The sequence below is a fragment of the Euprymna scolopes genome, chromosome 19 (genome assembly GCF_053919585.1).
Source record: "Euprymna scolopes isolate OS-2025 chromosome 19, ASM5391958v1, whole genome shotgun sequence".
NCBI lineage: Eukaryota > Metazoa > Mollusca > Cephalopoda > Sepiida > Sepiolidae > Euprymna > Euprymna scolopes.
Genome location: NC_136500.1, coordinates 36,475,611 through 36,489,030, shown reverse-complemented (window position 1 = coordinate 36,489,030; position 13,420 = coordinate 36,475,611). Strand labels below are relative to the sequence as shown.

General features: G+C 31.7%; 1 protein-coding gene across 4 annotated transcripts in view; it reads left to right on the top strand.

The window, feature by feature from the left end:
• Positions 1 to 13,420, top strand: part of LOC145303528 (dnaJ homolog subfamily C member 13-like) — a 328,576-nt gene that overhangs the window by 164,387 nt on the left and 150,769 nt on the right. For all 4 annotated transcript variants that reach the window (XM_080144980.1, XM_080144981.1, XM_080144982.1 and 1 more), the window contains 7 exons: positions 417 to 499; positions 929 to 1,101; positions 3,317 to 3,416; positions 8,030 to 8,137; positions 9,866 to 10,021; positions 11,754 to 11,810; positions 12,131 to 12,252. In XM_080144980.1, coding sequence (XP_080001106.1) covers positions 417 to 499; positions 929 to 1,101; positions 3,317 to 3,416; positions 8,030 to 8,137; positions 9,866 to 10,021; positions 11,754 to 11,810; positions 12,131 to 12,252 — 799 coding nt within the window. The remainder of the gene's footprint in view (positions 1 to 416; positions 500 to 928; positions 1,102 to 3,316; positions 3,417 to 8,029; positions 8,138 to 9,865; positions 10,022 to 11,753; positions 11,811 to 12,130; positions 12,253 to 13,420) is intronic.

Sequence of the window (13,420 nt, the reverse complement as noted above, 5' to 3'; positions counted from 1 at the left end):
TTGACCTCTGCGGTCTCTACCAAATTACGCAGCCAATTTTTGAAATTTTACATAAAGTGTATTCAGACATAGGGCAAATGTTTTAATCAATTTTTCTGAAAATTTGGCTTCCAAGGGGTTAAAGTTCAAAAGATTTTACCTTTGCAGTTTCTAGCAAACTATTAAGCCAATTTTGGGTGTAAACATTTGAAAATTTACATAAAGGGTATTCAGATATGTAGCAAGCTTTTTAATCAGTTTTGGGGGAAAAATCGGAGATATATCATGGTTTCATTTAAAAATCTATCGGCAATTCACAAAATGAAAATCAAATCACAGAATATATAATATATAGAATATATAATATTCTATTGATTCAAAAATACCAACGCAAAAATATGAATCCATAATATCTTTTGTTTTCAATTTATTTCCAGCCTCTATGAGCCATGATGAAGCTGTGCAACGATTTAACTGTAATATCTCTTACAGTGGACTGATACATGCAGTGACACAGGATGTAAGTAATAATCGTTTGCTTAGCAAATTGCAACTTCATTTATTTTTTTTCACTTTTTTTTTTTTTTACTTTTCCAAGCTGTATCAGTCAACTAAGATTAATTATAAGAATACAATCTATCAAATCTTGTCTCTCTATACATCATTTAACTAATTGATTTAAAAACAAAATTTTTTTTTTTAATTTAAAAAAAATTTGTTTTAATTTATTTTGTTCATTTTTTTTATTTCTGTAAAATAATTTATTTTTAAATTAAAAAAAAAAAGATTATTTTTTATTTATTTATTTATCTATTGTTTTAATTTAAAAATTTTTTTTTTTTTTAATTCAATTTTCACCCCAAACAAGGCACAGTGCCACTTTGAAGTATGGAGAGATTATCGGGAAAAATTTATTTATTTTTACTTTCTTCTGTCCTTTGTATTCCAGGGACTTTTTGCTGAGAACAAAGAAAAGTTGATTAATGCTGCACTATCTGGCCTACTCGATCGAGAAGGCGACCAAAGTAATATTTCTCTTGAGGCACTTGAAAGTCAGTTCCATGCTCTGCGGAGACTGGTGGCATCCAAAGCTGGATTTCAAGCATTCACGAGTTTACTGAAGTAAGTATTTTTATGAGAATTTATTTAATGAAGTCACGTTGACAAAGGAAAGAGTCTATCAGGCATGTGTACGAAGTGCGATATATGGAAGTGAAACCTGATCAGTGAGGAATGATATGAGGTGCCTTCAATAAGTTTCCAGACTTTTTTTGTGTGCGCTTATTTATTGATAGTATACAACTAGTCTCCTTTGAAGTAATCTCCTCTGGCTACACTATCTCTTGTGTGAACAGGTCACTGACCCTTGTCACAGCCTTTCTCATTTTCTCAACTGTCTCATAATGACAGCCTCAAAGGTTTTCCTTGAACTTAGGGAATAACCAAAAGTCACATGAAGCAAGTTCTGGATTATAGGGAGGGTGAGGAACTGTCTGATTTCGATACAATTATTGATTCTTTTAAATTACTAAATAAATAAATATTAAGTTAAAGAATGTTTTTTTTTTTTTTTAAATTTTTCAGCTTACCATTATTAATAATCCATGTGATATGTTTTCGCAAATGTAAAAATACACTTGCAGGGATAATCTAAAGATTTTAGTTTTACTGCTAATTTAGAATCAATAAATATTTTTCATTTTGTCAATTGAAAATTTTATCAATAGAAAATTAAGTTTTAATTAAACACAAACAAAATAAAGACTATTAAAAGAATTGTTTTTGACATCAGAAAACTAGGCACACATTTTTCAGATTCCAATACACCAAAAGTTCCAAATTTTTATATTCCCAATTTTCATTCAGATTAATTGTTCCAACACTACATCCTCATAATATTTGTAATGTGTGTGTGTGTGTGTGTGTATATATATATATATATATATATATGTACACACACAGACAATTTTTATGTCCGCCAAAGACTTTGGGGAATGGGGACGCTCGGGGGGGGGTACTCTTTCTTAAAACTTTTTATATACTCCCTAGATTATAATATGTCCGATTTATGAAAGGAGGTCGTAAATATCTTTTATTTCAGTGACTTTTATGCTACAAAATTTGAGCTGCGCTGTGATTTCATTGTTTCTATGAAAACCGCACATTGACATTCGTGTAAACACCTGCTTTTTTTAAACATTTAATTTCACCCTTCCTCACTTCTCTGTCCACGTAGTGTCGTGGTAAGTTGTCAGGCTATTCACCTCAAGGCTCCGGGTTTGAGCCTATCGCCCTACCAAATTTTTTTTCTTTTTCTTTTACACCCAGGCAATGCCGGGCACTCTCGCTAGTCTATTATATAAAAGGCAAAATGGCCGTGCTTGTTTTTGTATGTCCATAAAAGGCTTTTTTCGCCGTGCTTCTTGACAAGGTTAATTGTTATTTTGGAGAACTTTCCTTATACCCCCTAGATTATAATATCTCTGATTCGAAAATGGATGTCATCTCTATCTGTATTTTGATCGAGTTTTAAAATAAAAATCCCTAGTTTCTGTTGTTTGTTTGTCTTTCTCGTATAAATAAAGCTAAACTAACCAAAGCAAAAAGGCATCTGCCTGGCCTTCGGTGCCGGGATGTCTTAAAGGCCATCAGTTTTGATCAATGTGGGGGGAAACTCTTCATATCAGACAACTGCTATTCATTTGGATATTGCCAGAGTTCCCCCCTTTTTGGGGGGAGCTAGTTTTCCCCAACATCGTAGGGAAACATGTACGGGACAGAAAGCTTAACTGGACTACAGCCAGACGTTCATTTCTGCGCCTGCGTTAACTCATTCACTTAACTTTCCATTTTTGCAAGTCAACTTTTTGATTGACATCGCTAAATTTGAACGCTTTTCACTTCCTGTCGTGTCAGGATTTCTTTCACTTTCTTTTCCGCCTTTGCGTCACTGGTTCGAGCCTGACTGCCTCCTACCACTTTTTTTTTTTTTTGTGCTCAACACACACCTCCAAACACCCGGGCACCCTAACTAGTGTATAGTATATATATATATATATATATATATATATATATATATATATATATGAGAGAGAGAGAGGGCATTTGTCTGTGTATATATTTTCTATGTCTATCTAAAAATTGAAGATTATTAACCGAAGACCCGTAAACTTTATATTTTCTTGATCTGCGTTTTCCTTGATGTATAATATCTAAAATTTTGAAAAAAATTAATTCTTTGTTCGAGAAATTAAAAATAATTCATTTGATCAAGTGGATGTGTATATATGTATATATGCATATTTTATTCTAATTATAAATTATTAATTTTTGTTAGGATGAGAGAGCGTGTTGGATTAAAAGTAGTGAAAGCGCTGAAACGTCAAGATGATGCTGTTACCCATGCTGCTGTAGATATGTTGTGTGCATTGATGCAGGTAAGACATCTATTATGTGCTAACAATAAAACAAATGTTGATTTATTAAGAATTCTATTTCATACATTTTTCTTTGTATGTTTGCATTTGTTTTTTGTTTTGTTTTTAAACATACGAGGGGCGTGCAATAAGTAATGCCCCTGACCCATTTACCATACCAGTAGGGCAACGAAACTTGGCACAGTTATTAGTTTTTCTCTACATAGGAATCACCCAGAGTTATGCATTTCTCCCATCGTTTGATGCAGCTCTGAAGACCGTTTTTGTAGAACACCCCAGGTTGGTCCTCCAACCACGACGTGACTTCAGAAATCAAGGCTGCATCATCTGGGAAACGCTTTCCTTTCAAAAACAACTTCATGTCTGGGAAGAGGTGAAAGTCAGAGGGTGCTTCTGATCTGGTGATATGCGAGTTGTGGAACGGAGCGTTGTCCTTCAGGAGGAGGGTACCTTTGCTGATCTTGCCCCGCCTCTTGATTTTGATAGCTTCCCTTAATTTCCTCAGAAGTGAAGCATAATAGGCTCCTGTAATTGTGGTACCCTTTGCCAGGAAATCTGTCATCATTACTCCGTCCTAGTCCCAGAAGACTGCCAGTGGAGGGCTGCACCCTTGCCTTCTTTGGAGGTGGTGAATCCAAGTGCTTCCACTGCATTGACTGGGCTTTGATCTCTGGATCATAATGATGGACCCAAGTTTCATCCTGTGTAATCAGTCTTTTGAAAAACTTTGACTCATCTTCTTGGCACATCTCCAAATTCATCCTCTAGCACTCGACGCGTTCTCGCTTCTGGAATGGTGTGAGCAACCTGGGAATCCATCTGGCAGACACCTTATGCATATGTAAATGGTCATGAATGATAGTTTCCACAGACCCTGTACTAATCTTGACATCTTGGGCTATTTAGCGAATAGTAATGTGCCGATCTTCCAAAATGGCAGCCTCAACTTTACAGACAGATGCCTCATCAATGGCAGAAGGGGGGTAGCGCGACCAGGTCTGGGGAGCTGTTTCCACAGACTTCTGACCATGTTTGAATTCACGATGCCAGCGTTTTACAAGGTCATATGATGGGGCATTATCACCATAAGTTTCTTTCATTTCATCAAAAGTCTCCTATGGTATGCGTCCTTTCAAATACAAAAACCAGATCACTGCTTGACATTCAACAGGCTCCATTTCACACCTGACTCTGTTCAAACACCTGTAAAACAGAAACCACAATTAGTTCAGAGCTATAATTTGCCACATAACCCATAGAGATATAAATCATTGCACATGCAAAATGTCAGCTAGATCAGATCAGACAACTGGAAGTGGGCCAGGAGCATTACTTATTGCACCCCTTCGTATAAATCCACTGAAACAAAATTAAAAGTAAATTATTTATGAAGAAAAGTGATGTTTCTGAATTTTTGAGATGAGGATTGGTTATTTGTATTATTTGGATTCATCGGATTACTGTTCTCATCTTAAGTGTGATTTTCACAACATTTTGGTCGATGTAACCCTCGACCTTTTTCAGGTGTATCTTGTCAAACTCGGGAATGTTTCTGTCGAACTCGGGAATTAGGACGGAATTTCGAGCCAAACCTTTATTTACTTCACTGATGACAAAACCTGCATCCAGTGAGGTAAATAAAAGTTCCGCTCAAAATTCTGTCTTAATTCCCGAATTTGACAGAAACATTCCCGAGTTTGACAAGATACATCTGAAGAAGGTCGAAGGTTACATCGACCGAAACGTGAAAATCACACTCAAGATGAGAACAGTAGTTCGATGAATTAAAATAATATGAAGAAAAGAAGTATAAAAAAAATTTATTAAAAAATTTTTTTTTTTTCTTTTAAGAAATTTATTAATGAACTTGCCCTGTCGTAAAATATGCTTAAATATATTTGAATTCATACAGATTTCATATTTATTATTACAGAGCCAATTCTCTATTGAATATTATATTGCACCTAATATATAGTACAGATTTCAAAAATTAAAAAAAAAAAAAAATGACTGTTGCCATCAACTATAATCAAAACCAAAATGGTTACTGCTCAAACCGCGTTTCCTACTGATAGGCAGATTGCTGAGAAAGATTTAAAATTAAACAATTTGGAGCTATGAACAAATTTGTGCAAATATAATAGAAATAAGTTGAAATTAACATTTTTGCTTTTCTACATACCAATATATTTCTGTACGCGTTTTTCATGCATCCAAACAACAAAATTTTACTTGTTATAACCCATCGTTTGTGTATGATTACTATTTCTTGTTAATTTCAGTGTTATGGGACCAGTAGTTTAAGAGTTTATCAGTTAAATATTTGCATATGGACACACACACACACATCTACTGTTTTATTTATATAAATTTATTTATTTATTAGATGTCTGTAACCCTCTTTCCAACTTTTTTAAACTCCAAATGACTTCATTCTACCATGACACTAATCTGTTTGCTATTAAAATGTTTGATAGAAAATATGCATGTGATTGGTTAACAAAAGTAGGAATAAGCAGAGTATACATTAATTCCCCAAATTCGAATCTCGCATAAGTCTAAAAGTTTTTTGTTTTTAACTGCATACATGTTTTATAAATTTAAAGAAATTAACATAAAAATAATGCAGAAATATTTTTTTAAAGAGATTTTTTTGTTTTTATAATCTACAAAGAAAGACATAAAAGAATATACAAAGTAATTTTATTAAAAACATAATTTCTAATGTTTCACCAATAAAAACAATACGTAAATACATTATCATAGTTACTTACTCTCTCATACAAATACTGAGTATTTTTTTAATTTTATTTTATTTATTTATTTATTTTTTTTTTTGTGGTCTCCGACAAAGAGATTGAACCTAGTAATTCACTTCCGTTCATCCTTTCGCACTTTTCTCAATAACCACAACTTGGATTTTTTCTTTTTTTAAATTTTCCACAAACATTAGTCATGATGAAAGTAAATTTTTGCCAGAATAGATTTTTCAGGATAACTCTGGTTACTACGCTCCTAGGGACCATTATAGGGATAAAATTGCCTCCAAATTGTTCATCCGTTCATTTGTTTGCGCTTTTCTCAATAACTACTCCTTGAATTTTTTTAAAGTTGTGGTGGAAGTAAATTTTTCACTCGTGGAGGGGGACCCTGCATGCTCGGCTTGTTTTACACAAAATTTCACATTGCATTATTTGTAAAACCATAGAAGTTAGATTAAATATGAAAACTGACACATCCAAGTATATCAACACTGCTCGAGTGGATATAAACTAATGTACATAATATACTATATCTCCTTATACCATTCTATGTGGATGCATGAAACAATATCTGTTTATGAAAGTCATTACTATTGGCAACAATTTGTGTTGTACAAAGAAAATTTTAAAAAAAGACAGGGGATCTCTTAGCATTACTTAGTGTTACAACCCAGACAAAAATAATGTTATGTTTGTATTATTAGCTAGACGTCACACATTGATAATTATATTTTTCTGGAAAGTTTGGCTTGAAAGTGAATCTCCGGAATTTTACAATATGATTAACAATAGAATACACGAGATGGAAAAAGAAACAAACAACGCAATGAATAAAAAATGAACAGTCAAATTTTATATTGTGACAATTGCGATTTAAAAAAAAAAAAAAAAAAAAAAAAAAAATCACGGCAAGTAAAAACAATGAATATTGTCTCTTCTCTGAAAAACTTCAAATGTGTTCATATTGCTTAAAACATATTTTTTCCTTTTCATGATGCAACATCTCTTTTGTTGATTCTATCCTATCTTTTCACTTATTGTTCCTCATTTTCACATGAATCCCAAAGCTCGACTGTTTTTAAAATGAAAAATAATTGAATTAAAAATAAAAATGTCGGTTACTAATCTTCCAATTTTTTATTTCCTTTTTTTTTTTTTCCTTTTTTTTTTTTTTTTTTTCCTTAATGTTATTCACCCACTTTCTACCACTCTCGTGAAGTCATGCTATACATTAGCAAGAAGGAAAGAACTATTAAAGTTCAGTTAAAACCCACTTCGTTACTCTTTACTTCTCTCAACACTTTTGTGAGTGCGTTGTTTAAGTTTTTCCTTTCTTTTCACCAAGAATTTCATTTTGATTTCGATTTGAAAAACTTGATTGATTGTTTGAAATTGACATTTAAGTGTTCAATCCTCTCCAATGTAACATTAGCATGACCTTCATTAACCATTCTCCAGCCATCTACTTAAAACTATTTACAACTGTCGTGTAATTACACTTAGAATTTGCATGATCAGTCTGTAACTCCTACCCTGCTCAGAACACTGAGCACCCGGAAATCACACAACCAACCAAGTAAATATCCTTTCTCAGACATCACATGTCAATCAAATGTTTTTTGTTTTAGTTTTTATGGATTATAAAATACTGGACATTTTCATGGAGTAAATTTTAAAGTTAAGAGTGGGGAGAGGGGCTCATTTTAGTGTTTTCTTTTGATCATAATGTTTTTACTTTTTTTTTTTTAACAAATTTGTGAAAAAAAAAGTATTCATTTTATGAAGTTAAATTGAATTTTAATAAGCATTTTGTAATCAAATCCAATAATTGTTATTTTTTTTTTTTAACAGCCGATGCACGATGACTATGATATTCGACAAGAACAAATGAATAAATATTCCTTAATGTCTTCCAGAAAGTTTTTGGAAAATCTCTTAGAAATGTTCAATGCACATGTGGTGAGTTTATCTTACAAACCTCAAATTTTATAATTACTTCTCAGTATCTAATATACATATTATTTCTAAATTAGTGTCAATATAATAAAATATATACAAAAAGCCACAGAAGTAAAAATTATCTGAACCTTTGTTCGAGAAAAGTTCTGCTATTGACTAATGAAAATATTACCCTATAAAGAAGAACAAACAATGAATCTTATTGGTTGGTTAGACTAAACACCATGTGAATATAGAAAAAACACTTGATAACATGAATTCCATGCATTTCATCCTGGGGATAAAACACAGAAGCTTCTGCATAGTTTAATTGCCAAAAATATATTTTCATAACTTACCATCTAGCTCTACTTGCGTATTGAGCACTGTGTGAGTAAATACTGAAAATGATACATAATATATTATATCTCCTTACACCACTCTATATGGATACATAAAACAATATTCAAGCCTGGACATGTTTATTTTTTTTATATATTCAACTAAGAACTAAATTTCCCTTAAACCTAGGCTTTTCAAAAGTAAATCTTTTCTCATCAGAATTAATAAAAGTGTTAAGTTTTTTTATTTATTTTTTTTTTCATAAAATTTATTTTAGTTCTTCTTACAAAAAAAAACAACTTGGAAATTATTTGTGTTTTCTTTAGTTAAGCGTTAAAGTTCTAATGTTAAACAATACTACAAATGGTAGACTATTTGTAAACTTATTAGTCCTCGCGCGAAAGAGCAGGACACAAAATGTTTTAAATAATAATAGAATAACAATAACAAAGACTTTCGCTGGCGGGGACTACTATTGACCGTAACCAGTTATACAGTCCTTCTGAAATTTTAATCTCTATTTTTCTCGTTATGTCCTGAATATTTGTTAATGAAACCTATATGAAATATATTCCTTATTAAATTTTAAAGATTTTCTATTCTGAAAGAAGTTTAAAAACAATTGAATCTAAAAAAGTTATTTTAAAGTTTTTGTTAAAAAAAATTCAGATTTTCTCATTATTCAGACATGTATTACAAAGAGCGGATTGCAAAAAAATGAGTTGTGGTGTGAGGAGAAATACAAACTGAAATAGAGAGAAGGAGAGTTTTAAAATATAATCTTAAAAAGATAAGATACAAGTTAGAAAAGCATTTCATCCAAGGCATGAAAATTGTTAAACAAAATGTTTTTACTATAGGCTTTAAAAGTAAAGGTACAAGATTCAATTTGAAATTTATTTATCTTCAAAGTGCACTTTTATAAATTTTACAAAGTAAGGTATAAAAATTTAATTTGAATTGAATCAAAAATTACCTTGCATTTATTTTATGTAATGTACATTCTGTTGCACTTAACAAAAAAAAAATGATTGAAAATTTTTTATCTATATCATTAATTTCTAGATGAAAGATAACGTTTTTAAATTGCAACAAAATGTACATTACATAAAATAAATCCAAGGTAATTTTTTGATTCAATTCAAATTAAATTTTTATACCTTACTTTGTAAAATTTATAAAAGTGCACTTTGAAGATAAATAAATTTCAAATTGAATCTTGTACCTTTATTTTTAAAGCCTATAGTAAAAACATTTTGTTTAACAATTTTCATGCCTTGGATGAAATGCTCTTCTAACTTATATGCATATATAAGTAAAGTATTGATATTTCTGTAATGTAATTCACACACACACATGCATGCACACACTTACTATTAACTTGGATGTCTCATTTTTTTTCTTTAGGTGAGAGATACTGGGGCCTTAGTGATCTCATCTATGTTAGATTTTTTGACATTTGCACTGTGTGCTCCATACAGTGAAACCACTGATGGTGCGCACTTTGATACCATGCTTGAAATGGTTGCTGCCAATGGCAGAATTGTCTTCAAATTATTTCAGGTGAGTTATCGCTTTTCATTTTTATATGTGTGTATAAAATACAGAAATTTTTGCTTTTAGAAGAAAATATATTAAGACATGGTGTGATTGCAAGAGTTAGAAGTGGATGGAGTAAGTTCAGAAAATATTTGTTGTTACTAACCAGCAGAGCATTACCGCAGTTGATCAAGGAAAAAGTTTGAGGCATGTTTGCGCAGTTTGGTGATGCATGGCAGTGAAACCTGGTCTGTGTGGCATGGAGAAAAATGAGAATGATATGATGGATGTCTAATATGAGTCCTTTGAAGACTTTTCAAAGGAAAATTAAATCTGAACAGTATAGGGAGATGTTTGCAGAACAGGAGATTTTGATGGTATGGCCACATTGAAAGAATGGATGTAGTTTCTTGGGTTAAATGTACAACAGTTAGGTAGCAGATTCGTTTCACTGGGAAAGGCAAAGGAAAACCTGGCAGGAAGTGAAAAAGATGGACTTGAGGGAAAGAGGGGTAAATAAAGACCTGACCAGAAATAGGTTATTTCGGAAGTCAATTTCTTAAAGCCATCTAACTTATGGTAGCATGTAAAATGGTCATAAGACTAAATATGAAGTTGAGAAGCAAATGAAGTGTTTGCTAATCTGCCAAGATTGTTTAAATTCTAACTTTTATAACAAATGACAGGAAATACTAGAAGTTTTTAGTTTTGTTGCAACAATACTCTGTTTGGTGTATTTGTGCGTGCTCAATACCATTTATTTTAAATACATACAAGTGTATGTTTCGTCTTTATCTTACATATACATCTTCTTGAATCATCTGACACTAGCAGAAACGTTAACAAATTCAGACATATAAGTAATAAATTCAAACATATAAATACATTTATGAAGATGATCTCTAGATTATAGTTTTTCTGGCAGTTTCAAATCAAAAATTTATCATTTCATCATTAATACGAATTATGGAAAATTAAGTTTTAACCGAAAACAAACAAAAACAATGAAAAGAATCATTTTGGGCGTCAGAATACAGAAAAAAATTTTGCAATTCCGATACTCCCCAAAAGTTCTGACTTTTTGATTTCCTATTCCGATTAATCGTTCCAACACTAATATATATATATATATATATATACACACACACATATACATACAAAAGGAAAAATTGACAATACAAAAATATATACTAATGCATATATATTTAATCATCCATTCAATAAGGAAATTACATCATTATGAGTAAGGGATATAAATGCTCTTTATACCTAGGTATTTCAAAGTTTAATGCTTCTCATCAGAAGAGGGGAGGGGATACTAAGTAACATATAAGAAATGCAATGTTTAGCGATAGGTACATTAAGAACAAAATATTGGGATATCAAGGTGAGGGAGCGACGCTTGATTTTTATTGCAATGAAAGTGGTATAAGCCAAAGCTGAGGTTATCAAATGTTGGATATATTATTGACTGGATGATTAAATTTATATGCATTAGTATATATTTTTGTATTGTTGATTTATTATTTTATTTTTAATAATTTTTTCCTTTTTTATCTAAGCTCCATCTTACATGTTGAGCTTTTTATTATCTCAGTAAGTCTCCATTTAAAGAATTCTTTTAATTCTTCGTGGTTCCATTTTTATATATATATATATATATATATATATATATATGAGAGAGATCATAAAACCTAAGTATTATATAATTTTAATGTTTATTTTTTTTTAATTTTGTTTTTTTTACCCAATTTAGCATCCATCAATGGCAATAGTTAAAGGTGCCGGTTTAGTTATGAAAGCTATTATTGAGGTAGGTATTTATTTTATTATTAATCTGTTCTTTCTTTCCAAACTGTCAAAATTTTGATGGGGTTTATATTCAACTGGCAAGGCTATCCAACAAGAATATAGAATTTTTAAAAAGTATCTTTCTGTTGTATTTTTTCATGCAAGTCTCTCTCTTCTACTGCTTCTTATTCACGTGCAAACTAGTTCAATATAACAGAAAAAAAATATATTCAGCTGACAAACTTTTTGACCTAGTTTCCAGTATCAGAAAATGGCATTTATATTCTGAAAAAGAAAAAGAAATATGTGATAATATTTTCATATGGTATATTTTACTTTCAGGAAGGGGATGCGGAGATTGCTGCTAAGATGCAAGACTTGGCACTGGCTGAAGGTGCTCTACCAAAGCATCTACACACAGCCATGTTTACTCAGAGTACAGACAGTCGGATGCTGACCAACAGGTAAAATTCGTCATGATCCTTATTATTGTTAAAATATTTAGTTTCTGTTTCTTCATTTTTCAAACTTATGCATGAGAACAAATGAAACGAATTTAATGAAATCAAAGTTGGACAATTACTGCATGACCAACTCCATCATGTAAGAATTTAAAAAGTATGCGTTTCAATTTCTATAGTCAAGAGTAAAGTGACTGACCATAATTGCGAGCACCCCAAGGACTCAAAAATGTAGGGGAGAATAACACTCCTTTCTCAGAGTTACTCCATTTACCCTTGATATTCATTTTTATGAGTGCTTAGCCAGGGAGCATTAAGTATCTTTTTTTTATATTTGGTACGACTTGACTAAAGATTGAATTCCAATGTTCTAGATCATTACCTCACACTCTGACAGATAGGTTGGTTATGTGTTTCAATGGTAGATAAAGTTAATTATGCTAAATCTTTTTATCTTTTCAAGTTTCAATTGATCAGGGAAGAGTGACATTCTTCGCTTTACGTTGCCACATTTCATATATTGACTATTGTATATACATTTAATCCTCTGGCTACGATCAAAATGAATCTTCCACACTCAAACTCTATCCATATTTAATTTCCACTTAAACTCTGTCTTCTATGTAGACATCGGAAAATTATGAGCAGTTTACTCTTAGAAAGAATGTGGAACGTCTTACAAACCTACCGATGATTTTTAGGATGTTTTTGTTGTCCCATTCCCTATTATCTATAATATAAATCTCATATGTCTGTTTGAATGTATGTATGTATGTATGTATGTCTGCCTAAAACTTTTGACAGAGGCGACGGATTTTCACATAATCAGTATCATTTTCAAGCTCGACATCTCGGACGAATATTTTTAAAAAATTAGCCAAAAATATTAATTCCTTCACCTTCAACTGGGCAGTTTTCTACAAGGAGGGGTTGATTTTTGCGAGCCATTTTTGCAAGTCATCATATTGGTTGGATTGACTTTGCCTAATTTTAACGTTCCAAACTTCCTGTCACATCATGGAGTAGTGGTAAGACGTCAGATTCACTTTTTTTTTTCACTTTCACGTCACGAGTTCAAGCCTGCCTGTCTACTATCATTTTTTTTTTTTTTGCTCAACGCACACCTCCAGACACCTGGGCAATGCCGGGCACCCAGGCTAGTTTTTCATAA